Consider the following 25,535-nt stretch of genomic DNA (forward strand, 5'->3'; position numbering starts at 1 on the left):
TTTGCATAGGTGGGGTTTTGGCTTGCCTGGTGGCAGTAGAAGTTATTAACCGGGTAGTTTGGATCCTAGATGCTGATTGGCTAAAACAGAATTCCAGCCATGTGTATATGATATGATGTACTATGGGTATGACACAAAAATACTTGTTTACTGAAACATTCTGTTTGAAGTACCACTACGCATACCATGACAAATGACAAGAGAAAAGCAGTAAGGCTTCTATAACTTTTTTTTTAGCCTAGCATTCGGTTTGCAACAACCAGGATTTGTATAAACCTTGCGGTCTGCCTCGCCGACTTCGGCAACAATACTACAATGTACAGTGCATTCGGAAAGTATTCAGACCCCTTGACTTTTTCCACATTTTCTTACGTTACAGCCTTACTCTAAAATTGATTAAATATTTTTTCCTCATGAAATCTACACGCAATACCCCATAATGACAAAGCGTAAACAGGTTTTTAGAAATGTTTTCTAAAAGTATTCAGACCCTTTGCTATGAGACTTGAAATTGAGCTCAGGTGCATCCTGTTTCAATTCATCATCCTTCAGATGTTTCTACAACTTGATTGGAGTCCACCTGTGGTAAATTCAATTGATTGGACATGATTTGGAAAGGCACACACCTGTCTAGATAAGGTCCCACAGTTGACAGTGCATGTCCGAGCAAAAACCAGGCAATGAGGATGAAGGAATTGTCTGTAGTGCTCCGAGACAGGATTGTGTCGAGGCACAGATCTGGGGAAGGGTACCAAAAAATGTCTGCAGCATTGAAGGTCCCCAAGAACACAGTGGCCTCCATCATTCTTAAATGGAAGAAGTTTGAAACCACCAAGACTCTTCCTAGAGCTGGCCATCCTGCCAAACTGAGCAATCGGGGGAGAAGGGCCTTGGTAAGGGAGGTGACCAAGAACCCGATGGTCACTCTGACAGAGCTCATGAGTTCCTCTGTGGAGATGGGAGAACCTTCCAGAAGGACAACCATCTCTGCAGCACTCCACTAATCAGGCCTTTATGGTAGAGTGGCCAGACGGAAGCCACTCCTCAGTAAAAGGCACATGACAGCCCACTTGGAGTTTGCCAAAAGGCACCTAAAGACTCTCAGACCATGAGAAACAAGATTTCTGGTCTGATGAAACCAAGATTGAACTCTTCGGCCTGAATGCCAAACGCCACGTCTGGAGGACACCTGGCACCATCCCTACAGCGAAGCGTGGTGGCAGCATCATGCTGTGGGGATGTTTTTCAGCGGCAGGGACTGGAAGACTAGTCAGGATCGAGGGAAAGATGAATGGAGCAAAGTACAGAGAGATCCTTGATGAAAACCTGCTCAAGAGTGCTCAGGACCTCAGACTGGGGTGAAGGTTCACCTTCCAACAGGACAACGACCCTTTATTTCACCTTTATTTAACCAGGTAAACCAGTTGAGAACAAGTTCTCATTTACAACTGCGACCTGGCCAAGATAAAGCAAAGCAGTGCGATTAAAAACAACAACACAGAGTTACATATGGGGTAAAACAAAACAAAGTCAAAAATACAACAGAAATAAATATATATACAGTGTGTGCAAATGTAGCAAGTTATGGAGGTAAGGCAATAAATAGGCTATAGTGCAAAATAATTACAATTAGTATTAACACTGGAATGATAGATGTGCAAGAGATGATGTGCAAATAGAGATACTGGGGTACAAATGAGCAAAATAAATAACAATATAGGGATGAGGTAGTTGGGCGGGCTAATTTCAGATGGGCTGTGTACAGGTGCAGTGATCGGTAAGGTGCTCTGACAACTGATGCTTAAAGTTAGTGAGGGAGATAAGTGTCTCCAGCTTCAGAGATTTTTGCAATTTGTTCCAGTCATTGGCAGCAGAGAACTGGAAGGAATGGCGGCCAAAGGAGGTGTTGGCTTTGGGGATGACCAGTGAGATATACCTGCTGGAGCGCATACTACGGGTGGGTGTTGCTATGGTGACCAATGAGCTAAGACAAGGCGGGGATTTGCCTAGCAGTGATTTATAGATGGCCTGGAGCCAGTGGGTTTGGCGACGAATATGTAGTGAGGACCAGCCAACAAGAGCGTACAGGTCACAGTGGTGGGTAGTATATGGGGCTTTGGAGACAAAACGGATGGCACTGTGATAGACTACATCCAATTTGCTGAGTAGAGTGTTGGAGGCTATTTTGTAAATGACATCGCCGAAGTCAAGGATCGGTAGGATAGTCAGTTTTACGAGGGCATGTTTGGCAGCATGAGTGAAGGAGGCTTTGTTGCGAAATAGGAAACCGATTCTAGATTTAACTTTGGATTGGAGATTCTTAATGTGAGTCTGGAAGGAGAGTTTACAGTCTAACCAGACACCTAGATATTTGTAGTTGTCCACATACTCTAGGTCAGACCCGTCGAGAGTAGTGATTCTAGTCGGGTGGGCGGGTGCAAGCAGCGTTCGGTTGAAGAGCATGCATTTAGTTTTACTAGTGTTTAAGAGCAGTTGGAGGCTACTGAAGGAGTGTTGTATGGCATTGAAGCTCGTTTGGAGGTTTGTTAACACAGTGTCCAATGAAGGGCCAGATGTATACAAAATGGTGTCGTCTGCGTAGAGGTGGATCTGAGAGTCACCAGCAGCAAGAGCGACCCTAAGCACACAGCCAAGACAATGCAGGAGTGGCTTCGGGACAAGTCTCTGAATGTCCTTGACTGGCCCAGCCAGAGGCCGGACTTGAACCCAATCGAACATCTCTGGAGAGACCTGAAAATGGCTGTGCAGCGACGCTCCCCATCCAACCTGACAGGCTTGAGAGGATCTGCAGAGAAGAATGGGAGAAACTCCCTCAAATTCAATATGCAACAATTAACGATTTTACTGAATTACAGTTCATATAAGTAAATCAGTCAATTAAAATAAATTCATCAGACCCTAATCTATGGATTTCACATGTCTGGGAAGGTGCCCAGCCATGGGTTGGCCTGGGAGGGCATAGGCCCACCCACTTGGGAGCCAGGCCCACCCACTGGGGAGCCAGGCCCAGCCAATCAGAATGAATGTTTCCCCACAAAAGGGCTTTATTACAGACAGAAATACAACAATAACAGGGATGTAAAGAAATGTGTGCACAACATTTGAGAGAAATAAGCTTTTTGTGCAAATTGAACATTTCTGGGATCTTTTATTTCAGCTCATGAAACATGGGACCAACACTTTACATGTTGCGTTTATAGTTTTGTTCAGTGTGTGTGTGTGTGTGTGTGTGTGTGTGGTAACCAAAAAAGTGTTAAACAAATCAAGATATATTTGATTCTTCAAATAGCCACCCTTTGCCTTGATGACAGCTTTGCACACTCTTGGCATTCTCTCAACCAGCTTCACCTGGAATGCTTTTCCAACAGTCTTGAAGGAGTTCCCACATATGCTGAGCACTTGTTGGCTGCTATTCCTTTACTCTGCCGTCCGACTCATCCCAAACCATCTCAATTGAGGTCGGGGGATTGTGGATGCCAGGTCATCTGATGCAGCACTCCATCACTCCACTCTCCTTCTTGGTAAAATAGCCCTTACACAGCCTGGATGTGTGTTGGGTCATTGTCCTGTTGCATTACCTCCATAACTTACTACATTTGCACAATGTATATAGATTTTCTATTGTGTTTTTGACTGTACATTTTGTTTATCCCATATGTAACTCTGTGTTTTTTTTTTTATCGCACTGCTTTGCTTTATCTTGGCCAGGTCGCAGTTGTAAATGAGAACTTGTTCTCAACTGGCTTACCTGGTTAAATAAAAGGTGAAATAAATAAATAAAATATATTAGGCTACATTAATTTAATCGCATCAGATTTTTTCACGTCAGATCTTTTTCAGAGCTGATCTGATTGGTCAAAAGACCAATTTGTGAATTGGACTGCCTGTGTAAACACAGCCAAAAGTTATCAGGCCAATCAGACCACGACTCTATCCTTCTGCTTCCTGTTTACAAACAGAAGCTCAAACAGGAAGTATCAATGACGCTCACAGTACCGAAATGATCTGAGGAATGCTACAGGATTGTTTTGCTAGTGCAGACTGGAATATGTTCTGGGACACATCCGACAGCATCGAGGAGTTTACATCATCAATCAAAGTTTTCATCAAGAAGTGCATCGACGAAGACTCCATGGCTTACCGGTGATATCCGCTACTGCTTTTCATGGACGGGACATGAACACATAAGTCCCGCTACAACCTCTGTCGAGCCATCAAGCACGCAAAAGGACAATATAAGATGGAATCCAACTACAACTGCTCCGACGCTCGGCGGATGTGGCAAGGCCTGCAGACTATTACTGATTACAAAGGAAGCTCCAGCCAAGAGTTGCCAAATGACACCTCTGTCCCAGACCAGCTAAATGCCTTATATGCTCCCTTTTGAGGTAAATAACACAAGCCATGCATGAGAGCCCCTGCTGTCCCGGAACAACTGTGGTCTCGCTCTCCGTGGCTGACGTGATGTGAGTAAGACTTTTAAACAGGTTAATACTCGTAAGGCCATGGGACCGGACGGAATACCATGCAGAGTTCTCAGAGCCTGTGCAGACCTGCTGGCAAGCGTCTTCACTGACATTTTCAACCTCTCCCTGACCACCATTGTTCCTGTTCCCAAGAACTCTACGGTAACTTGCTTAAATGACTAGCGCCCTGTTGCAATCACATCTGTAATCATGAAATGCTTTGAAAGGCTTGTCATGGCACACATCAACGCCATCATTCCAGATACCCTGGACCCATTCCAATTCTCATACCGCTCCAATAGAGCCACAGATGACGCAATCTCAATTGCACGTCACACTGCTCACTCCCACCTGGACAAGATGAATACCTATGTGAGAATGCTGTTCATTGACTACAGTTCAGTGTTCAACACCATAATCCCCTCCAAGCTTGTCACCAAGCTCAGGACCCTGGGACTGAACACCTCGCTCTGCAACTGGATCCTGGACTTCCTGAAGGGGTGCCCCCAGGGGGTGAGGGTAGGCAACAACACCTCTGCAATGCTGACCCTCAACACTGGGGCCCCCCAGGGGTGTGTGCTTAGTCCCCTCTTGTACTCCTTGTTCACCCATGACTGCGTGGCCACGCACGACTGCAACACCATCAAGTTTGCTGGCGACATGACGGTTGTAGGCCTGATCACAGACAACGATGAGACCGCCTACAGGGAGGAGTTCAGAGACACTCTCCCTCAATGTCAGCAAGACCAAGGAGCTGATCGTGGACTACAGGAAACGGGGGAAGCACGACCCCATCCACATCGACAGGCTGTAGTTGACCGGGTCGAGAGCTTTAGGTTCCTCTGTGTCCGTATCACCAATGACTTAACATGGTCCACACACACCCGCACAGTCGAAGAGGGCACAACAGTGCCTCTACTCCCTCAGGTGGCTGAAGAGATTTGGCATGGGCCTTCAGATCCTTAAGTGGTTCTACAGCTGCACCATCGAGAGCATCTTGACTGGCTGCATCACCGCCTGGTATGGCAACTGCACCGTCTTCGACCACACACTGATCCTCCAACACACACACACACAGTGGCTCAGTTGGTAAATGATGGCGTTTGCAATAGCAGGGTTGTGGGTTTGATTCCCACGGGCACCAGTATGAAAAAGTACAACAATTACTGCACTGACTGTAAGTTGCTCTGGATAAGAGTGTATGCTAATTGACAAAAAATAACGCAGTCACACACTCACACATACTGACGCCACACACACATTAACACACATGTACACAAACACCCACCATATACGTTGCTGCTACTTTTTTACTCTTATATTCCTGATGCCTAGTCACTTTACCCCTGCCTACTTGTACATATCTACCTCAATTACCACATCCCTGCACATTGACCTGGTAATGGTGCTCCTTGTATAGAGCTGCATTCTTGTTTTTTTATTTCTCATGTTTGTTTTAATTCTTATTTAACTCTGCATCGTTGTAAGTAAGCATTTCCATGTAAGGTCTACACCTGTTGTATTCGACGCAAATAACATTTGATTTTGACCAGGGGGTGAAGCCTCACCTGCCACACCCATTCTTCTGCAGTCTGCTCAGTAGTGCTGAGCAATTAACCGAAATGTCAGTTTATTTTCGTTTTTTAAATAACTAATTGACCAACGAGGGTTCAGTTATTTGAATTCCATTTATTTTGTTATCTTCTGTGCGCTCAATGTTCCGTTTCTCTAGAGAGATTTCTCTTTGGGACATGTTGGCCAACTCATCATAGTTAAGCGCAGAAAATTTGGTAATTAACTAATTTACAATGACCAGAAGCCATTGCGCCTACAACTGCCTGTTCTCATTGGTTCTTGCCAGGCAAGCCTGCCTGTGGGGCCAGCAGACAGACATAGAGAGACACGAGAGGGATAGAAAGCGGTTGCTCAGGTATCTCTATCCGACAATACATCTAATTGATTGATAGTTATTTAGTCTTAAAAGTATGCCTTATCTACTTTGAAGAACTACTGAAATTGTGATTTCGTCAGATAGCAAGCAGCTAGCCAGCTAGGCTAGCCTATTAGCCTGAAGGATGCTACTGCCTGAGCAGAGATGACATGACTTGGAATAAAATAAGTAATCAAAAAAAAAAAAAAAAAAATTCTAATCTACACAATTGAAATGTTATTAAAGTAATGTGACTAAATATTTTATTTATTTTTTATAAGTAATGGGCAGTCACTACCATTGTGGTTTTATTAATGAAATGGTAATCATCATACTAAAAACAAAATAATATAAACAACCAAAATATTTTATTTTAGTAATGTGAATAAATGATGGCTAGCCTAATAAGTGATAGTAATGGGCAGTCACTACCATCAATTGTTTTATTCTGTTAAAGCATTGAACCGATATAATGCATTTATTCGTTATTATTTTTAAACAACGAAACTGAACCAACCTCAAAAAGCACTAATTGCTCAGCCCTACTGCTCAGACCAATCCCAGACAGTGCTAGCTAAATTTTAGCTAGAATTTTTTTTCCTACAAATATATATTTTCTATAATTTAACATTTGAATAGAAAATTAATACAGTAAAGTAACTAATTGTTACACAGAAATTCATTAATATTGAGAGAAAGTCTGCATTGGGCCTTTAAAACACTATGTGAATTTGTCAGAATACTTATTCAAATGGGGGGACTAGATGCATTTGATCTCAAAATGCTGGAGTATAGAGACAAATTAAAGATTTTAGCTTCGCTGTCAAAATACATATGGAGGTAAGTGTACATGTGGATATAATACTGTATGATATGATCAACAATCGGTCTAGGAAAAGACTCAACTTTTACAGCCAAAGTGTGAGTGACCGGGGTTTGAATCCAGGTCTCCTGTGCTCAACAAGATGTGAAGCCTGCTAAATTAAATTAATGCATATTTTCTAATTCTGCTCTATTTATGCACACATGCAAACACGCATAGGGCGAACAGTTACCTGCTTCTTTGTGCCAACATCAGGCTGACAGAGGACAGGCATCATGTGGAGGAGTCTGTCCAAATATATCTGTATCTTCTTCCTGCTGGCCCTGTCATGCCTCTTCTTCCTGTACAGCAACATTCTGGAGGTAGGATAAAGCCATCTGCACTCAAAACAACTTACAGGTCAAACATGATTCATTTATCTCACATTGCTTCTATCACCATTTACCTCCTTTACCACCCTCTCCCCTCACAGGGGAGCTACACTGGGGCTTAGCGAAAACTGTAGGTTTTTAGCTGCTACACTAGACACATAGATTTTTTACACCGGCGTGAGCAGACCACGAGCCACTTTACCAAATGTTCTCAGGTGTGAGCCGTGTGTCAAATTCTTGAAAACAGAAAAATAGCGTAATTTTACACTGAACAGCGCTAGCCTCTCACAGAGCTGTGCTGCTTACGTCCAGGTTTCATTGAAATTAATGGGAGTGTAGCACGCTCTGCAAAACATATGCTTCCAGTGTAGCACGCCTGTTGGTGACCTCTCCTCTTCCCTCAGCAGAAGCTCAACTGCCAGACGGTGTCAACAATCTACCTTCTCCAGAGCAGTATCCACCCAGCTTTCATCACAGAGGGCCCTTCTCTTCTGAGCCGCAACCAGAGTTACTGTGGCCAGGAGCCCTCACCGGAGGAGGCTCTGGAGGAGCGTGACCTCCTGGAGTCCATCACCTGGCCACAGCCTCAGCCCCATTCTGTGAATGTTTCCCTGAACCAGACCAGTGACCCTGCACACAGCCTTTTTGTGATCCTGCCAGCAGGGGGCAGGAGAGAGTGGCATGTGGGGGACCAGCTGGAGGCTCTAGTCCATATGCACGATTTCTAGGGGCGTCCCAAGAGCTATGGTGGAGACTTCTTGCTGGCCCGGCTGCACTCCTCCAAGTTGGGGGCAGGCGTTGCAGGACATGTGCTGGACCACAGGAATGGGACCTACTCTGCCATTTTCCCGTTATTATGGCAGGGGTCTGCACAGGTGGAGGTGACACTGGTCCATCCTAGTGAGGCAGTTCATGTTCTAGGACGAGAGGAACGGCCCGATCGGATTTTCTTTAAGAGTTTGTTTTCGCTCTGGAAAACTGTCCCAAACAACTGTATGTAACCTGTGTCTGCCGACAAACCAGGAGCCGCTGTGCAATTACACAGACCCCCACACAGGGGAGCCCTGGTACTGCTACAAGCCCAAGCTGCTGAGCTGTGACACACGGATCAACCACGCTAGCAGAGGAAACTATGTGAAACATCTACTCACCAACAAAGAGGCATTGCTCTTCCAGAGGTTAGTGAGGGGTACAATCCGTATGTGAGTTAAAGTGTGTCTAATTGAATCACAGACTTTGTTTTCAATGTATCAGATTGCTTGCTGCTGTGGGTTTATTTAACATTTTAAATATGATTCTCTTTCAATTATTTCTCAGTGGTGTAAACATAAAGGTTCACATTCATCCTTCAGGGTCTGAGTGTCATTGTGCTGCCTGAGAAAAAAGGTAGGAGAGCAAGGAGATGCCACGGTACAACTGTGTGTTTATCTTTTTAACGCTAGCTAGCCAGCCTATTTTTATTTTTTATTTCACCTTTATTTAGCCAGGTAAGCCAGTTGAGAACAGGTTCTCATTTACAACTGCGACCTGGCCAAGATAAAGCATAGAGACTCTGCTCTGCTTTGTGGCTGTATACTTCAACCCTGGAGTGGTTCTGGGTGTGCAGGACAGTATTCGAGCCCACTACTGCATCTACAGTAGTGTAAGGTGGGAAAGCACCTCTATTACCTGTAAAGTGATCATGCTAGCCGGTGCAAGATGCTTGCTTTCCTTTTTCAGACAAAGCAGACGTGGAGAGAAGCAGCATGAAGACAGTCTACCAGGATCACTCCTTCCGGGTATTACTTCCAAGGGTCATGGCGAGCGCTGGGTGATGGTGTGATGCGCCAGTTTAACGACTCGTCTGCCACTCAGTGTCTGAAGGGCAAGGTGGTGTACATGTACGGAGACTCTACTGTCAGACAGTGGTTCGAGTACCTCAACGCCTTATTACCAGGTGAGTTCTGTCTGCAAGTCCTGTGACATTGCTCACTCTCTGATACCTCTGGTGCTTTCTAACTCTCTCTTCTGTCTGTCCAACTCCCAACTCTCCGTTCCTCTTTGTGACAGAGCTGAAGGAGTTCAATCTTTACAGTCCTAAGAATGTGGGGCCCTACTTGGCGGTGGACAGCACCCACAACATCCTGCTGAAGTACATTTACATTTTAGTCATTTAGCAGACGCTCTTATCCAGAGCGACTTACAGTTAGTGAGTGCATACATTATTTTTTTTAATTTTCATACTGGCCCCCCGTGGGAAACGAACCCACAACCCTGTCATTGCAAACGCCATGCTCTACCAACTGAGCTACATCCCTGCTGGCCATTCCCTCCCCTACCCTGGACGACGCTGGGCCAATTGTGCGCCGCCCCAACGGTCCTCCAATCCGCTTCAACACTGTCATCGCCAGTGAGATGCGCTATGTAGGTAACGAGCTGGATGGCCTGACTGGAGGGCCTCGCATTGTGGTGTGTATCAGCATATGGTCCCATTTCAGCACCTTCCCTGTGCAGGTCTACATTTGCAGACTACGCCACATTCGGCGGGCGGTGGTGCGGCTTCTGGACCGGGCTCCGGGGACCCTGGTAGTGTTGCGCTTGGCCAACCTCCAGGCCCTGGACCCGAAGGTGAGCCTGTACAATAGTGACTGGTTCTCAGTGCAGCTGGACGGGGTGCTCTGGGCCAAGTTCAGGGGTCTGGATGTCATGCTGATAGACGCCTGGGAGATGACCCTTGCCCACCACCTCCCCCATGCCCTCCACCCGCCGCCTATCATCATCAAGAACATGATAGACATTATCCTCTCTTGTGTCTGCCCAGGGTAGAGCTAGCAGATTGAGATTGATTTATGTCCGAATTCTCTATCATTCAAAACCTATAGTATACAATATTAGAAAAATGCCTAGAAATCCCAAATTCTACATACCGTACATGTACATTCTGTGTTTTTACCTGTTGTCCCATCACACTGAAGGACCTGTTTATGATCGTTACTCTCAATGTGGGGTGAAAAAAAAAATACCTGCACATTTGTCTATGAACAGTTGTGTCCAGATTTCTCTATTGAGGCTTATATCAAACGTAAGTGATTTGCTTATTTTTTAATTTTTATAAAAGTACAGACTGACCTTCAAAATGGTTTATCATACATTGTAGTTGGAGGAAACATGGGAAAGTTATCCTGCTTTAAAAGTTGATCAACTTTTTAATTTAGGGGGTAGATCAGCTTTAATATTTCAGATAGATTGTAACTTCCATCAATGTAATTGTCTGCATCACTTCCAATTCCCCATATGTTTTTTTCTCGCAAATATATATATATATTTACATACATACACACATATATATATATATATATATATATATATATATATATATATATATATATATATATATATACATACATACATACATACATACATACATACATACATACATACATACACACACACACACACACACACACACACACACACACACACACACACATATCCTTTTAAAATATATTTCCCTTCATTACTTTCCAACCCCACCACCCCTTCCCCAATTGGAGTAAACTAGTGAACAACAATGCTTAGGCCTCTACTTCCAGCCCATACACACTATATACATGTTATGGACACAGTCAAATTCTACAATAATTATATTTAGTTTGTTTTTACTCCTGAACTTCCTCCGATCATTTTCATGATGTCCATCTGGTTTGCTTCTATATGCCATATTTTTCTAACTGTGCTCTTTCACAAAAGCTCTCAAACTATAACCTATATACTTATTATGGACACAGTATGCTTTACATTAGTTATCTTGTTGTTATTAGTTGTTATTAGTCCCATCCTTCAGCTCCATTCAACACCTCTCATCTATCTCGTAACACCATCCATATTGGATTTCTATTTGCCATATATTTTTCAACTGTACTGTGATGTTTTACAAAAGTTCTGAACCTTTCTATTCTCATTGTTTCTACAGATCGTAAATTGAATATAAACATTTTTGCTAAAAGTATTATTATATTATTGATCGATTGACTATGACTTTTCAGATCACCCAGTAGTGCTATCTGCAGGGTTAGCTCCAGGTAAATATTGCAATCCTTTAGCCATTCCTGGACCTGTGTCCAAAAACAAGCTACAAATGGACAGTACCAAAATCTAATGATTCTGTCTCTTCGCAGCAAAATCTGCAGAGCTGGGAAGATTGTATCCCCCATATAAATAACATTATATTGGTAGCAAGAATTTTATATAATAATTTAAATTAAACAATTCTAAGTTTTGAATCCGGCGTCGTTTTGCGTATAAATTAATTTTTTATAAAAGTACAGACTGACCTTCAAAATGGTTTATCATACATTGTAGTTGGAGGAAACATGGGAAAGTTATCCTTTAAAAGCTTTAAAAGTTGATAAACTTGTTATGCCAGTTTGGAGATAAGTATGAGAAAATGACCTTAACGATTTGGAGATATTCACACCTAGAGAGCTCTTTTTGTTTATGCCCATTCAGCATAGATCACACCCTCTTAAGTCTTAGCCCCACCCACACATTCAATGACATGTGAGTCAGAATGGCATTGGCCTCCAGAAAGTAGTCTCTCTACTTAAACCCAGAGCAGCAATGTTTTTGAGAGCTGTAAGAAGACTTTTGTAGTTGTCCATAGCTATAACGTTCCAAAAAATCTGCGGTAGCAAAGACTATCTATATCTATATACTGGCTGTGTGGGGATGGGGGGAATGGGATGGGATGGAGATGGGGATTGGGGGTGGAGGGGGAGGCGGAGGCCCACCTCTTTTTGTTTATTTTCCTTTATAAAAATTTTTTTGTAAATCTCTAATTATTTGTTTATCTGTCTTAGTGCTGAGCGATTATTGCTTTTTGAGGTCGGTTTGGTTTCGGTTAGATTATTAAAATAATAATCATGGTTTTCGATTTCAGCTTTGATAAAAAAAATTGCCTTAAATGCATTATGAAATAATGACTAAATTATTTTATAACTTTTTTTATGGAAATTCCAAGCCAAAAATTATGAACATTCAATTGCCAAAACTAAAATATTTAATTGTCTCTGTCAGGTCCACAGACAGGGCAGACATCAATAGAAAAATAGGAAATTACTATGAAATAATAAAATATTTCAATTGTGTATATTACTTAATTTTGATTTGATTACTATATTATTTTTCATTCCTTAAAGTCATCATCTCATCTCTGCTCGGGCAGTAGCAGCTGCAAAGCTGTCTGACAAAATCATTTTACTAGTTCATCAAAGTACTCCAAAAGTATGTGGACACCTGCTCGTCGAACATCTCATCCCAAAATCATGGCCATTAATATGGAGTTGGTCCCCCATTTGCTGCTATAACAGCCTCCACTCTTCTGGGAAGGCTTTCCGCTAGATGTTGGAACATTGCTGCGGGGACTTCCTTCCATTCAGCCACAAGAGCATTACTGAGGTCGGGCACTGATGTTGGGCGATTAGGCCTGGCTCGCAGTTGGCGTTCCAATTCATCCCAAAGGTGTTCGATGAGGTTGAGGTCAGGGCTCTGTGCAGGCCAGTCAAGTTCTTCCACACCGATCTCGACTAACCATTTCTGTATGGACCTCGCTTTGTCCACGGGGACATTGTCATGCTGAAACAGGAAAGGGCCTTCCCCAAACTGTTGCCACAAAGTTAGAAGCTCAGAATTGTCTAGAATGTCATTGTACGCTGTAGCGTTAAGATTTTCCTCCACTGCAACTAAGGGGCCTAGCCCGAACCATGAAAAACAGCCCCAGCCCATTATCCCTCCTCCACCAAATTTTACAGTTAGCACTATGCATTGGGGCAGGTAGCGTTCTCCTGGCATTCACTCAGTGGTCCCGTTCTGTGAGCTTGTATGGCCTAGCACTTCACGGCTGAGCCGTTGTTGCTCCTAGACGTTTCCACTTCACAATAACAGCACTTACAGTTGACCGGGGCAGCTCTAGCAGGGCAGAAATTTGACGAACTGACTTGTGACGGTGCCACTTTGAAAGTCACTGAGCTCATCGGTAAGGCCATTATTTTGCCAATGTTTGTCTATGGAGATTGCATGGCTGTGTGCTACATTTTATACACCTGTCAGCAATGGCTGTGGCTGAACTAGCCGAATACACTAATTTGAAGGGGTGTCCACATACCTTTGTATCTATAGTGTAGATAAGGCATACTTTCACCAACTGTCTCTATCCCTCTAGTCATTGTGTGTACATTCCTCTCTCATGCGGTCTATGCAGTCTGTGTATATCTAAAGTAGCAGGCGGTAAAGTGTATCTGTCTCTGTCGGTTTCCATTAGATCGCACTGCCACAAAGTCAAAATTGGCTATGTTGTACAAATTCATGAAAACAAAATTTAGCTTTTTGGTCTTAAGGTGAGGGTTAGGCATAAGGTTTAAGGTGTGGGTTAGGCTTCAGGTGAGGGTTAGCAGTGTGGTTAAGGTTAGGTTTAAAATCACATTTTAAGAAGATACATTGTAAAAATAGGTGGGGTTTAGGACTTTGTTTATGGCTGTGGCAACTAATGACGACCATCTCTGTACGAGCCAGAAACAACAGATGCAATGGATTATGGTCATTGTAGTTAATTACCACGTTTCTGCGCTGAACTAGGTTGAATATTTGCTTAATGGAAACTACAACTCCCTTCAGTCCAACGTCCCACATAGTTCTTGAGTTGATTTCTCTCATGAATGATTTGAAAACCCTGAACTAACTGGAATTGAAGTCATTGAACCAACATAGGTCAATTTATTATTTAATAATAACACACAAAAAAAGAAATTTCAGCACTAATCTGTTTTACAAATGTTGGATGGTTTCTTTTTTTTTTCTTTCTTTTTTTACAGCCATTTGAAAGGGGTAGGTGCCTACAAGCCTCTCTAGGTTTTTTACATCCCCTGCATGTGCTCTTTTCATTTGCCTTTTAAAGTTACTTTTTTTTTGTTAAGCGTGCATTCAATTGCCCCTCCCTGTTGCACACAGCAAGCTTGGCTGGTTTAAGATGAAATTGTCAACCCTGTTAGTCAACCCTGTTACTTTAATTGTCACCTTTTAAAGCAATTTTTCTTATTTAAACCTCTGGAGATGGGAAAACAACATGTTTGTTATGAAGTTGAACATGTGCTCTTTATGACAGAATGTTAAAATAGGTGAAATCAATAGTTATTACACTATCCCAAAGGCACTATTTCAGTGGAACGACCCAACTAAGATGGATACCACACAAACAATTAGGTGCTCAGTCTGAAACTGAGAAACATGCAATAGGGGACAAATTGTCAGACACACAAATGTGTACACGTGCACACACAGACAAACACACAAGTGCCCACGTACACGCGCGCGTGCACACAGACACACACATTAACACTGCAGGTACAGACGATACATCATGCCAGCTTGAATATTTTTTTTTATTCCAAATGAGTTTGTGTGTCTATAGGCTTTAAAACCAGGTGGTTGCTATGGAGAGGACGTACCCTCCACCCATCTCCCCAAAACAGCAGCATCCTCCTATAGACCCGTACTTCAATAGGAATCATAATAATAATAATAATAATAATAATAATAACAACAATGTAATCATAATAATATTCAACGTCATTCTTTTAATAATCCATTTAGCACTAGTATAGAAACATGAAAAAATAACAGAACTGAAAAGTAAACAAAAAAAGTTTTGTTTTGTTGAGTGACCTCTCTCCCCACAGACACATTTCTGATTCACTTTGGCCACCCCTCCTTCCCTCCCCCTGACATTCATATACGTCCCAATACTCAAAGCTCTTCCTTTTCTTATGTTCTTTCCTTCTTCACCACTGATAGGTGAAAGGACAGGATAGAGCTCCATCAGTGCTTTCACCTGTCTAGGCCTGTAAGATCAATTGTTGTGTAGTAAAGGAGACGAGGAAAGGAGGCCAATGAAGTGTATTGGGACAAAGCCATCCAGTGGTTTCACAGCATTGAGTTGAGACTAGACAGAAACCACAGACTATATGGTGACCTATGCAGCTGTGCGTGTCTGTTTCACTGCTGCACTGTGGGTCCAAGAGAAGACCACAGAGATAATTATATATTTCGTAGGTTGTATGGTTATGTCTGTCTGTCACTGTGTGTGTGTGTGTGTGTGTGTGTGTGTGTGTGTGTGTGTGTGTGTGTGATTATCTGTGGTGTATGTGTGAGAGAGACACATTAGAGGCAGCAGAAAGCCTCAGAAAGGCTTCAGAGACCCACCAAAGAATTGACTTGAACCCTGTAACATTATTCCCCGTCATACTTTTATAACATTAATCCATGACCTCAGTCTCCTCCGTAGTCATTGGGTGGCTATTAGTTATTAAAGGGGAATAATTACCAGATCTAAAGCTCCACAGGGTGTAATGAGAGGGCTCAGGGTGGTGTGGAGCTCTGGCAGGCGTCTGTGCTGCAGACAGCCAGCTCAATGTGATGTAGAGCAGGGAAGCTTTAGTCCCAGCCTCCTGGCAGCACAGCCAAGCCCCCAGCAAGATGCTGCCCAGAATTACCAGACCAGGAGAGATCTCATTATGGAAGTAGTTCAATTAGGGATTTGTCATTCTGATACAGTGTCCTCTTTTTATCTCTCTGTTTCTCTGTTTATTTCCTATTTTTTATCTTTCTCTCTCTCTCCTCTTCCTCTCTCCATCGCTCTCTCCTTTTTCTCTCTCTCTCCTCTTCCTCTCTCTCTGTACAATGAACAGAGATAAAGAGGAGAAAAGGCTTGGCAAGTATTCTCCAGAATAACGAGTCATTTCACATCTCAAAGCCTCTGATTATCATACACTTACACTGAAATGGTATGATCATTTGTTCCTCTCACTTACTGTAAGGACAGACATCTGCACACACACACACACACACACACACACACACACACACACACACACAGCAATTATATTATGCATATGCTGACTTTGTTGCAACTAATTTCCAGCCAACTCCGCCTTCTTCAATGTCGTTTCAAAAGCAGCTACGGGGTGCACGGATGGACAAAACACCTCCTCCACACAGTACACCTCAGGGGAGTCTTCATAGTGTGTCGTGATCTACCACATTAGTCACATATATAGTCTTTATTTTTCTGTAACTGCCACTTAGAACAATGGTAACCAAACATCAAAGACAACAACAAAAAAATCTGGAAAATCATATAATTCTCTGAGTCAGTTTTAAAGTCTTCTGTTGTTGTTGTATGTTACATAGATTAAAGGTCCTCCAGGATCGATGTGTGCTCCTACTCCAGTGGTCACCGTCCAGAGACGAAGAGCTGGCCGCTCTAGATGAGAGTCTGTGGTATCATAGAAAGGGAAAAAGAGAGAGAGAGCGAGAGAGAGAGAGAGAGAGGAGAACAGAGAGAGACCAACAGAGAAACCAGTAGGTCTGGCATCATCTTATGTGCGTTACCTGACTGCTTTATCCAGTGTAGCTCAGTCCTGATTGGTCCACTGGTAAGTCAAGATAAGAACCGAGCAGCCATCTTCAAGAAAATCACAAAGCTAGAACACAGCAGAGCATGGTTCTGTGAACAGACTGGGCTAACATCAGAACCAGCTGGGCAGCGCGCTGGAGAGCAAAGGAAGTCTCTCAGTCTTTCTCCTTCTGTATGGGTGTGTCTTTTGGTATCTGTGCAAATATATCATTTCCATTGCTTCATCACACATCTCACAATGTCTTTGTGCCCTCTAATTATCTCTCTCTCTGTCTCCCTCCTCCTCTCCCTGTAGTTCCCTCCTGGAGGCCAATGTACGGAGGGTCGCAGAATAGTGCGTCACTGAGCAGCTCAAATATCAGTTAAGCCGCCGTTAACTTGCCCCCCATATAACCTCCAGCCTCTCCTAGTCTGTCAGTCTTAGTCCTGCTCCCCCAGAAGGTCTGTGCTGATGCTGCTCTGTGGGGGTGGTATGGGTAGGCAGGCTGCAGGGGTGCTGTGGGGGAGCCGCCGGGGGCTGGACCCCCCTCCCCCCTCGCTGTCTGTGTTGGAAGAGGAGGGGACAGGCGGAGGGGGCAGGCGGGGCAGGGGTGCAGATGAGGGGGGGATCCTCGTGGACCCCATCCCTGACCTCAGGCTCTGGATCCTCCTGCACTCCTGGCAGATCCTGACGTGTGTGCAGCTGCGAGGGAGCGCCACGGGGGCCTGCGGCTGGGACGGGTGAGGAGGGGTGGTGTTGGCCCCCAGAGGGTCTTCCAGGAGTCGCTGAGGCCCGGGGCCCATGTCTGAGGGACCTCCCCCAGCCCCTACACCCCCTCCTGGCCCCCCTGCTCCCCCAGTCAGTGGTCCCGAGCCGCTGTAGAGCTTGCCGTTGCTGAGGCGCATCTCCCGTACGAGGCGGAGGGGCCGCTGGGCCCCCAGGGCGATGCGGGTGGGGTGGCGGAGGACCGCGGAGTTGCCCAGGGGGCGGCGACGACGGGAACGGGAACTCTTCTTACAGGAGACGGCGTTTCGGAACTCGGTGAGCATCTCTTGACAGACAGACACCTGAGAGGACAGAGGAGAGACAGAGGGACGACGGGAAGGAGAGAACAGGGGGCCACAAAAGCAAGTAGACAGACGGGGGGAAAAGAGGGAGGGCAAAGGGAGAGAGCGATAGAGAGAGATAGAGAGGGGGAGAGTAGGAAGGCGGGGGGAAGAAAGAGGGAAAGCAAAAAAGAGAAGGAAAGCAGAAACAGGGCGGAGGTGGAGTAAAAGAGATGGTAGGAGGAGAGGAGGACCGAATGAGGGTATAGAAAGGTAGAAATGGGGGGATGGCAATGAAAGTGGCAATGAATAGAAATGGTTTGGAGATCATGAGGCGAGATGTAGAGATGAATAGAGGTTGGAGAATATCCAAAGAGCAGAGGGAGTTAATACAATCCATACAAATTACCAACTGAACAGAACAAATTGTGTTCATTACATATTATATATAATATATAATGGTACATAATGAACTATGAACAAACAGGCAGGCCCGCAAACTGAGGTGCATGTAGACACACAACACAAACACACACACACACACCCAAACACACACACACATACACACCTCTTAACATTCCAACAGCATCACACACTTGCACAAAAAGTTCCAACAAAATGCATCAACAAGGACACATAGACATAGACATTATGGGATATTCTAATCTACAAAATCATAACAATGATAAATAATACTCTTACACAAACAGAAACAGTATTCATTGTCAGAAAACAGACACTGATTGACAGAATGACAGGTGCGGCAGACACACAGAGAGATGAGTGATCCAAGAATGGAAACGAAGAGTACCAGCATACATGTGAGGCATGTAAAAGAAGATACATTATGACATTTAATGCCAGGGAAATCATTACACACTGCTTCTTATGCAAGCAAATATTGGCATCACAATATTGGCTTATCCATACCCTATACTAAACATGAACACTTTCTGATCACAGTCAAAATACCCTCATGCGGTCATACACCAACACCCGTACTATAGCATGCCAACACAAGTACATTCACACATCATCACAACACGTGACTGGACCCTGATCTGAGTTTACAGGAGAAATTTGAGGTTTAGTTGTAAAAATAGCAGCCCTCATCACCCATGCACAATACACAGCAAACCCAACAGTGAAACACACAGACTAGACACACACTGATCAACATTCACACACACGCAAATGGTGCTAGAAGCAGCCCGACGAACACATATTCAAACACACACACACATACACACACACATACACACATAAAGTGCCAGAGGCAGCCCAACAAACACACACACGCTGCACGACAGAGGATGGGGAGTCAGGGTTGGTGTGTTGCCATGGGGACCTACTGGGGTGGGTCTGTGGTGTCGGCGAGGGCAGGAGTGTGGGCGTACCTCGTCTGTCTCTGAAGAGCAGCGCGTCGACCACACAAACTCCATGATGGCCACGAAAACAGCGATGATGAGGCCACAGATCAACACCACGAAGATACCCCCGATGTTCTCCATGCCCAGACCTGTGGAGGAGTGACAGGATGGTTAATACACACAGACATACAGTACCACCAATATGCCCCTGATATAATACAAGAACAGTTACACACTCACAAAACCACAGACCCTGATAGTCTCACATCTTACATTCGTACATTCAGAACACAAAGCTGCAAAGACATTAGAAACAGAGTAGTGTACTAACCCTTGGCTCTGTGGTCCTCCTCTTTAGGGCACTGTCCTCCCTCCCACCACCTCCTCTTCAGGATCTCCAGCCTGTTGTTCTCCTGCAGATGCAGGATGGCCATAGTGATCTCCTCTCTGAATGGAGAGCCTATGGATGAGAGGATGGAGGGAGGAAGAGAAAGAGGGGATTAAAGATGGAGAGGAAGAGGAATTAAAAGGCTTAAGGTCTCCTCCCCTTCTCATCCAGATGTTGTGGGTTGTACCACTCCCCCGTCTCTCCCTGTCTCCCATCCTCCCTCCATTTCACCGCCATTCTCACCCAATCTCTTCTTCTCCTCTCCCCATCTCTCCTCTCCCCATCTCTCCTCTTTTCCATCTCTCATCTCCCCATCTCTTCTCTCTCCTCTTTCCCATCTCTCCTCTCCCCATCTCTCCTCTTTCCCATCTCTCCTCTCCTCATCTCTCCTCTTTCCCATCTCTCCTCTCCCCACCTCTCCTCATCTCTCCTCTTTCCCATCTCTCCTCTCCCCACATCTCTCCTCTTTCCCATCTCTCCTCTCCCCATCTCTCCTCTTGCTCATCTCTCCTCATCTCTACTCTTTCCCATCTCTCCTCTTTCCCATCTCCCCATCTCTCCTCTTTCCCATCTCTCCTCTTTCCCATCTCTTCTCTCCCCATCTCTCCTCTTTCCCATCTCTCCATCTCTCCTCTCTGCATCTCTTCTCTCCCCATCTCTCCTCTCCCCATATTTCCATCTCTCCTCTCCCCATCTCTCCTCTTTCCCATCTCTCTCTCTGATGTAGTAGCTCTAGATATCCAGCAGACATCCAATTTCTCTCCCCCATACCTCCCTCCCTCCATCCCTTTTCCCCCATACCTCCTTATCTCCATCCCTCCCTCCCTCCATCCCTCTCTCCTCCCATACCCCCTTCCCTCCATCAATCTCTCCCCCATACCTCCCTCCATCCATCCCTCTCTCCCCAATCCCTCTCTCCCCCATACCTCCCTCCCTCCATCCCTCTCTCCCCCATACCTCCCTCCATCCCTCCCTCCCTTCATCCCTCTCTCCCCACATACCTCCATCCCTCTCTCACCCAGTGGCATACCGTTGCCATAGTCCTTTGGTGTCCAGCAGGCCTTCTATACTCTCTCCTTCTCCTATCTACCCCTCATCCTCCCATCCCTCTCTCACCCAGTGGCATGCCGATGCCGTAGCCCTTGGTGTCCAGCAGACCACCTATCTGGGTGAGGTTACAGTTGAGTTTGCGGTAGTACTCATTCATGGTGCTCTCCAGGAGGAAGGCATATTTAGAGTTGACCACACGGGCAATGCCCTCCTCTGTGCTCTTCACAAACACACTGGGCTGCTTGGAGTGCATGTAGTTCCACATGCGCTGGTATGTCTGGTAGCGCGAGTTCTGGAGGGAGGGAGAAAGGAGGGAGGGAGGTGGGGGGTGTGGAGGAAAGAGAGAGAAGGGAAGTGGGAGGGAGGGAGGGAGGGGGAGAAGGGATAGAGATGGAGGGGTAGGAAAAGAGATGTATATATACATTTACTCATTTATATTTCCTCATAATTAAACAGATGCATGATCCTTTATCCAGATGGAGCTGAATCAAACGCCAGGTGGTAGTGTACATACAATATGGCATGCTAAGGAACAGCATAGACACAGAGTCAAGGTAACCGCAACCAGATACAGTATTATATATGCAACAAACTGGGTGAGATGTAAAATGGGTTGGATATGAAGGGCTCTTATGTAGTGTGTACAGTTAAGAGGTAGGTGGAGAGGGGGATAATGCAGCATCAAGGGAGGTCTGGGTAAGCAGAATGAATATACACACAATAAAGATACACACACACACACGCACACATACACAAACTCACACACACACACCTAAACACTTACTCACAAACATGCATGCACACTCAAACACACACTCCAAACACACTGACAAACACAGATGCAGACACAGATGCCAGCAGCTCTTACATAAGCAAACACTGACACTCAGCCACTTAACACTAACAGCCATAAAGAACACAACAGGAGCTCAGAGACATGCCGGCAAATAGGGAAACAACTACACACATACACACACACTGTGCTCAACCACATACACACTTTACCATACACACACACTGTACATGCAAATAGGAGAGATCTGAGAAAGGTCAGCAAATAGTAGAACAACAACACACACACACACACCTCCCTACCAGTCATTCTCCATTCAAAGCGTGCTCTACATACTCCCAGCCCCCCTGGCCCAGCGTCTGGCCATACCATGAAGAAAGTCATGGTGCTCCCCCCGTGGATGGTGCCATACTCGATGTTGGTCTGGTCGGCCAGGTCGTCAGGAGACTCGATGGGCACCTCCATCCTCTGGACGGTCAGGAAGGCAGCCAGGTTGGCTGTGTAGGACGAGATGATGATCAGAGTAAACATCCACCTGGGAGAAGAGAGAGAGGGAGAGTTAGAGAGAGTAAGAGAAGGAGAGGGGGGATAGAGAGAGGGAAAGAGAGGTAGGACTGAGGGGAAAGAAAGGGAGGACCGTCAGAGAGAGACAGAGAATAATTCTTAATCCAGAGAAAGAGAGAGTCAGGGAGAGAGAGAGAGAGAGACAGATAGAGAGTCAGGGAAAATAAAGTGACAGAATGACAGACAGGGAGAGAAATTAGGGAGGAGAGGGTGACAGAGAGACCTTTACTCAGACAGACAGACTGACATATACTTACCTACCCATCTACACACACACACACACACACACACACACACACACACACACACAGACTCACCAGACCCCTGAGACGCAGCGTGTGGACAGGGCACGGGGCATGATCTCAGAGCCCTGCTGCATGAAGCCTCCTACAGGGAACCATAGGCTGTTCCCTAGGGTGTACTGGTTCTCCAGCATGTCCTTGTGCCCATGCAGACACGGGTGTGGGTTGTACCACTCATAGGGACTCAACCTGGGAGTAGGAGAGGGTGGAGAGGAGATGAGGAGTACCCTTTTAGAAAAAAAGGGTTCCATAAGGGTTCTTCAGCTGTCCCCATAGGAGAACCCTTTTTGGTTTCAGGTAGAACCCTTTTGTGTTCCATGTAGAACCCGCTGTGGAAAGGGTTCTACATGAAACCCAAAAGGGTTCTACCTGGAACCAAAAACAGTTCTTCAAAGGGTTCTTCTACGGGGACAGCCGAAGAACCCTTTTAGGTTCTAGATAGCACATTTTTTCTGAGGGGAGAAAGGACCATAAGGACCTCTGTACACAACGTCTATCTATCTCAACCAAGGCATTTTAATTCGGTGTGTATATAAGCTACTGCAACTCATTATTATTCAATTGTGTCAACCAAAAACGCACAAACAATCCCAGAGTTCCTCACTAGTTTCCTGTTCCTGTTGCCTTGGGTTACTGTGGTGCTCTCTCATGCACTTACCTTGCAGCCAGGAAGAGCACACAGCTGACAGCCAGGTAGGCTAGCAGCATGAAGAGCCAAACGGCCGGAGAGAATGGGTCCAGGAAGGAGAAATATCCTGGCTTCCTCCCCTAAGACAGAGACAGAGAGCAATAGGACAGGTTGGAGTGGCCGTATTACATTACATAGTTGTCCTATAGTTCCTCTTTCAACCACAGAGGGGCAGTGTTCTTCCCTGCAACTGTACAGTATAATAATAATAAAGCTGTTCATAATGCAACAAATGTGAGCCTCAGAGAATTGAACGATAAACGTGTGCGACATACAACCATGAACTCTATAAGACCATCTACCCATTCTATCTTTCAGAATCAGATATCCTCGATAGCCTCAAAGAAATGCATTGTCACAGCCCATGAAGCAAACAGGATAGCACAAACAGCAGTTAGTGAAATCCAATACACTCAACTTCTCTGGTGTGTCTATTTGTCTTACCAGGTGGACTCTGTACAAGATGCTGATTCCTAGCGTCATGAAGGGCTTGGAGAAGTCTATGACTTTCTCCCTCTCAGACGTGATGGTGAAGCCTGCTACTGCCAAGTCTGCTTTCTGAGAGAGAGAGAGAGAGAGAGAGAGAGAGAGAGAGAGAGAGAGAGAGAGAGAGAGAGAGAGAGAGAGAGAGAGAGAGTCAGAGAGAGAGAGAGAGAGAGAGAGAGAGAGAGAGAGAGAGAGAGAGAGAGTCAGAGAGTCAGAGAGTCAGAAATAGATGACAACAAACCAGAGACTACTGGTTTGGAGATGTACCTATGAGCCAATGGCATTCCCTCCACCTCTCAGAGGGAGAAAGACAGAGTGACACAAACAGAGAGAAAAATAGTGTTTTCAGAGTGACAATAGACCCAGAGATCCACTGCAGTAGAACTGTTGGCTGGCTGGGTGTTCCACATATGGAACCTCCTGTCAGACAGTCAAATTAAAGCCTAATTGATGAACATGGGATTAGTCTGGTTTGATCAGTCAGGAGAGCAGAGAGAGCAGAGAGAGTGGGGAGCAGGTCAGCACCATGGCAAGAGCCACATGGGGACTAATTGTGGTAATTGAAGTATGCTGTGCGCTAATTAAGCAGACGTAGTCTCTTATTATCGAGTGTGCCTGTGTGTGTGTGTGTGTGCCTGTGTGTGTGTGTGTGTGTGTGGGTGTGTGTGTGTGTGGGTGTGTGTGTGTGTGTGTGCGCGTGCGTGCGTGCACGTGCGTGCATGCATGCGCGTGTGCTCACCCTGTTGATGAGCTCTCCCACCATGCCGGTCCAGGACCCGTTGGGTTCAGGCGCTCCATACAGCCCATCATCCACCAGTTTGATCCTGAAGGAGCACTTCAAGATGTCTGCCAGCTCTCTCAACATGTCCACACAGAAGCCCTCGTACTGGTCATTCCCCTGGTACTCCTGGTAGTTCCCCTTACGCATCACATAGGGGCTCTCCTGCACACAGCGGAAGAGGATAGGGAGGGGACAGAGGGATGCATGTCAACTCTGGTATTACTATGTGCAGGACACTGATATGATTTACTGACATGACCTTAGGTTATACACTGAGTGTACAAAACATTAAGAACACCTTTCTAATATTAAGTTGCATCCCCTTTTTGCTTCAGAACAGCCTAAATTCATCGGGGCATGGACACTACAAGGTGTCAAAAGTGTTCCACAGGGATTCTGGCCATGTTGACTCCATGGTTTCCCACAGTTGTGTCAAGTTGGCTGGATGTCCTTTGAGTGGTGGACCATTCTTGATACACACGGGAAACTGTTGAACGTAAAAAAAAACAGCAGCGTTACAGTTCTTGACAAACTCATACTGGTGCGCCTGGCTCCTACTGCCATACCCCATTCAAAAGCACTTAAATATTTTGTCTTGCCCATTCCCCCTCTGAATGGCACACATATACAATCCATGTCTAAAATGTCTCAAAGCTTAGAAATCATTCTTTAAACTCTTCGGCATTCTCCTCCCCTTCATCTACACTGATTGAAGTGTATTTAACTATTGACATTGATAAGGGATCATTGCTTTCACCTGGATTCACCTGGTCAGTCTATGTCATGGAAAGAGCAAATATTCCTAATGTTTTATATACTCAGTGTATATGAAGATGACCTCAGTATATGGTGGTCATAAGAAATGTTTTGACCTCACCAGTATGGTGGTCATAATGAATGTTTTGACCTCAACAGTATGGTGGTCATAATAAAATGTTTTAACCTCATCAGTATGGTGGTCATAATAAAGGTTTTGACCTCACCAGTATGGTGGTGACGATGAGGGTCTTGTTGGCCAGCGTCTCCGA

At 45.1% G+C, this 25,535-nt stretch overlaps 1 protein-coding gene and 1 pseudogene across 2 annotated transcripts; one reads left to right on the top strand and one right to left on the bottom strand.

Annotated features, from left to right (window-relative positions):
* The first annotated feature begins 7,515 nt into the window (after positions 1-7,515).
* LOC311107909 (NXPE family member 3-like) lies at positions 7,516-10,416 on the top strand (annotated as a pseudogene). The gene is made up of 6 exons: positions 7,516-7,602; positions 8,016-8,789; positions 8,929-8,997; positions 9,331-9,547; positions 9,661-9,742; positions 9,954-10,416. The product of its transcript is annotated as an NXPE family member 3-like (transcript).
* Positions 10,417-16,500: 6,084 nt separating this feature from the next.
* LOC311121847 (glutamate receptor ionotropic, kainate 5-like) lies at positions 16,501-25,529 on the bottom strand. The gene is made up of 10 exons (XM_084158007.1): positions 25,491-25,529; positions 24,466-24,669; positions 23,685-23,798; positions 23,211-23,320; positions 22,568-22,741; positions 22,056-22,221; positions 20,960-21,185; positions 19,787-19,915; positions 19,483-19,604; positions 16,501-18,106 (listed from the first exon to the last, which is right to left on the bottom strand). Exons 2-10 carry the CDS (start codon positions 24,652-24,654, stop codon positions 17,480-17,482), a joined length of 1,857 nt encoding a protein of 618 aa, XP_084014133.1. The 5' UTR covers positions 24,655-24,669; positions 25,491-25,529; the 3' UTR covers positions 16,501-17,479.
* Between the last annotated feature and the right edge of the window lie 6 nt (positions 25,530-25,535).

Source organism: Coregonus lavaretus, assembly GCF_964263955.1.
Source record: "Coregonus lavaretus genome assembly, chromosome: 3".
Taxonomy (NCBI): domain Eukaryota; kingdom Metazoa; phylum Chordata; class Actinopteri; order Salmoniformes; family Salmonidae; genus Coregonus; species Coregonus lavaretus.

Coding starts and splice junctions, on each gene's coding strand:
- LOC311121847 (XM_084158007.1), bottom strand. CDS start 24,654: ATGCGTAAGGGGAACTACCAGGAGTACCAGGGGAATGACCAGTACGAG. Junction 21,186..22,055: donor GCACCATGACTTTCTTCATG/GTATGGCCAGAC, acceptor CCCTCCCTCCAG/AACTCGCGCTACCAGACATA. Junction 18,107..19,482: donor GCTCTTCAGAGACAGACGAG/GTACGCCCACAC, acceptor CTGTCCTCTCAG/GTGTCTGTCTGTCAAGAGAT.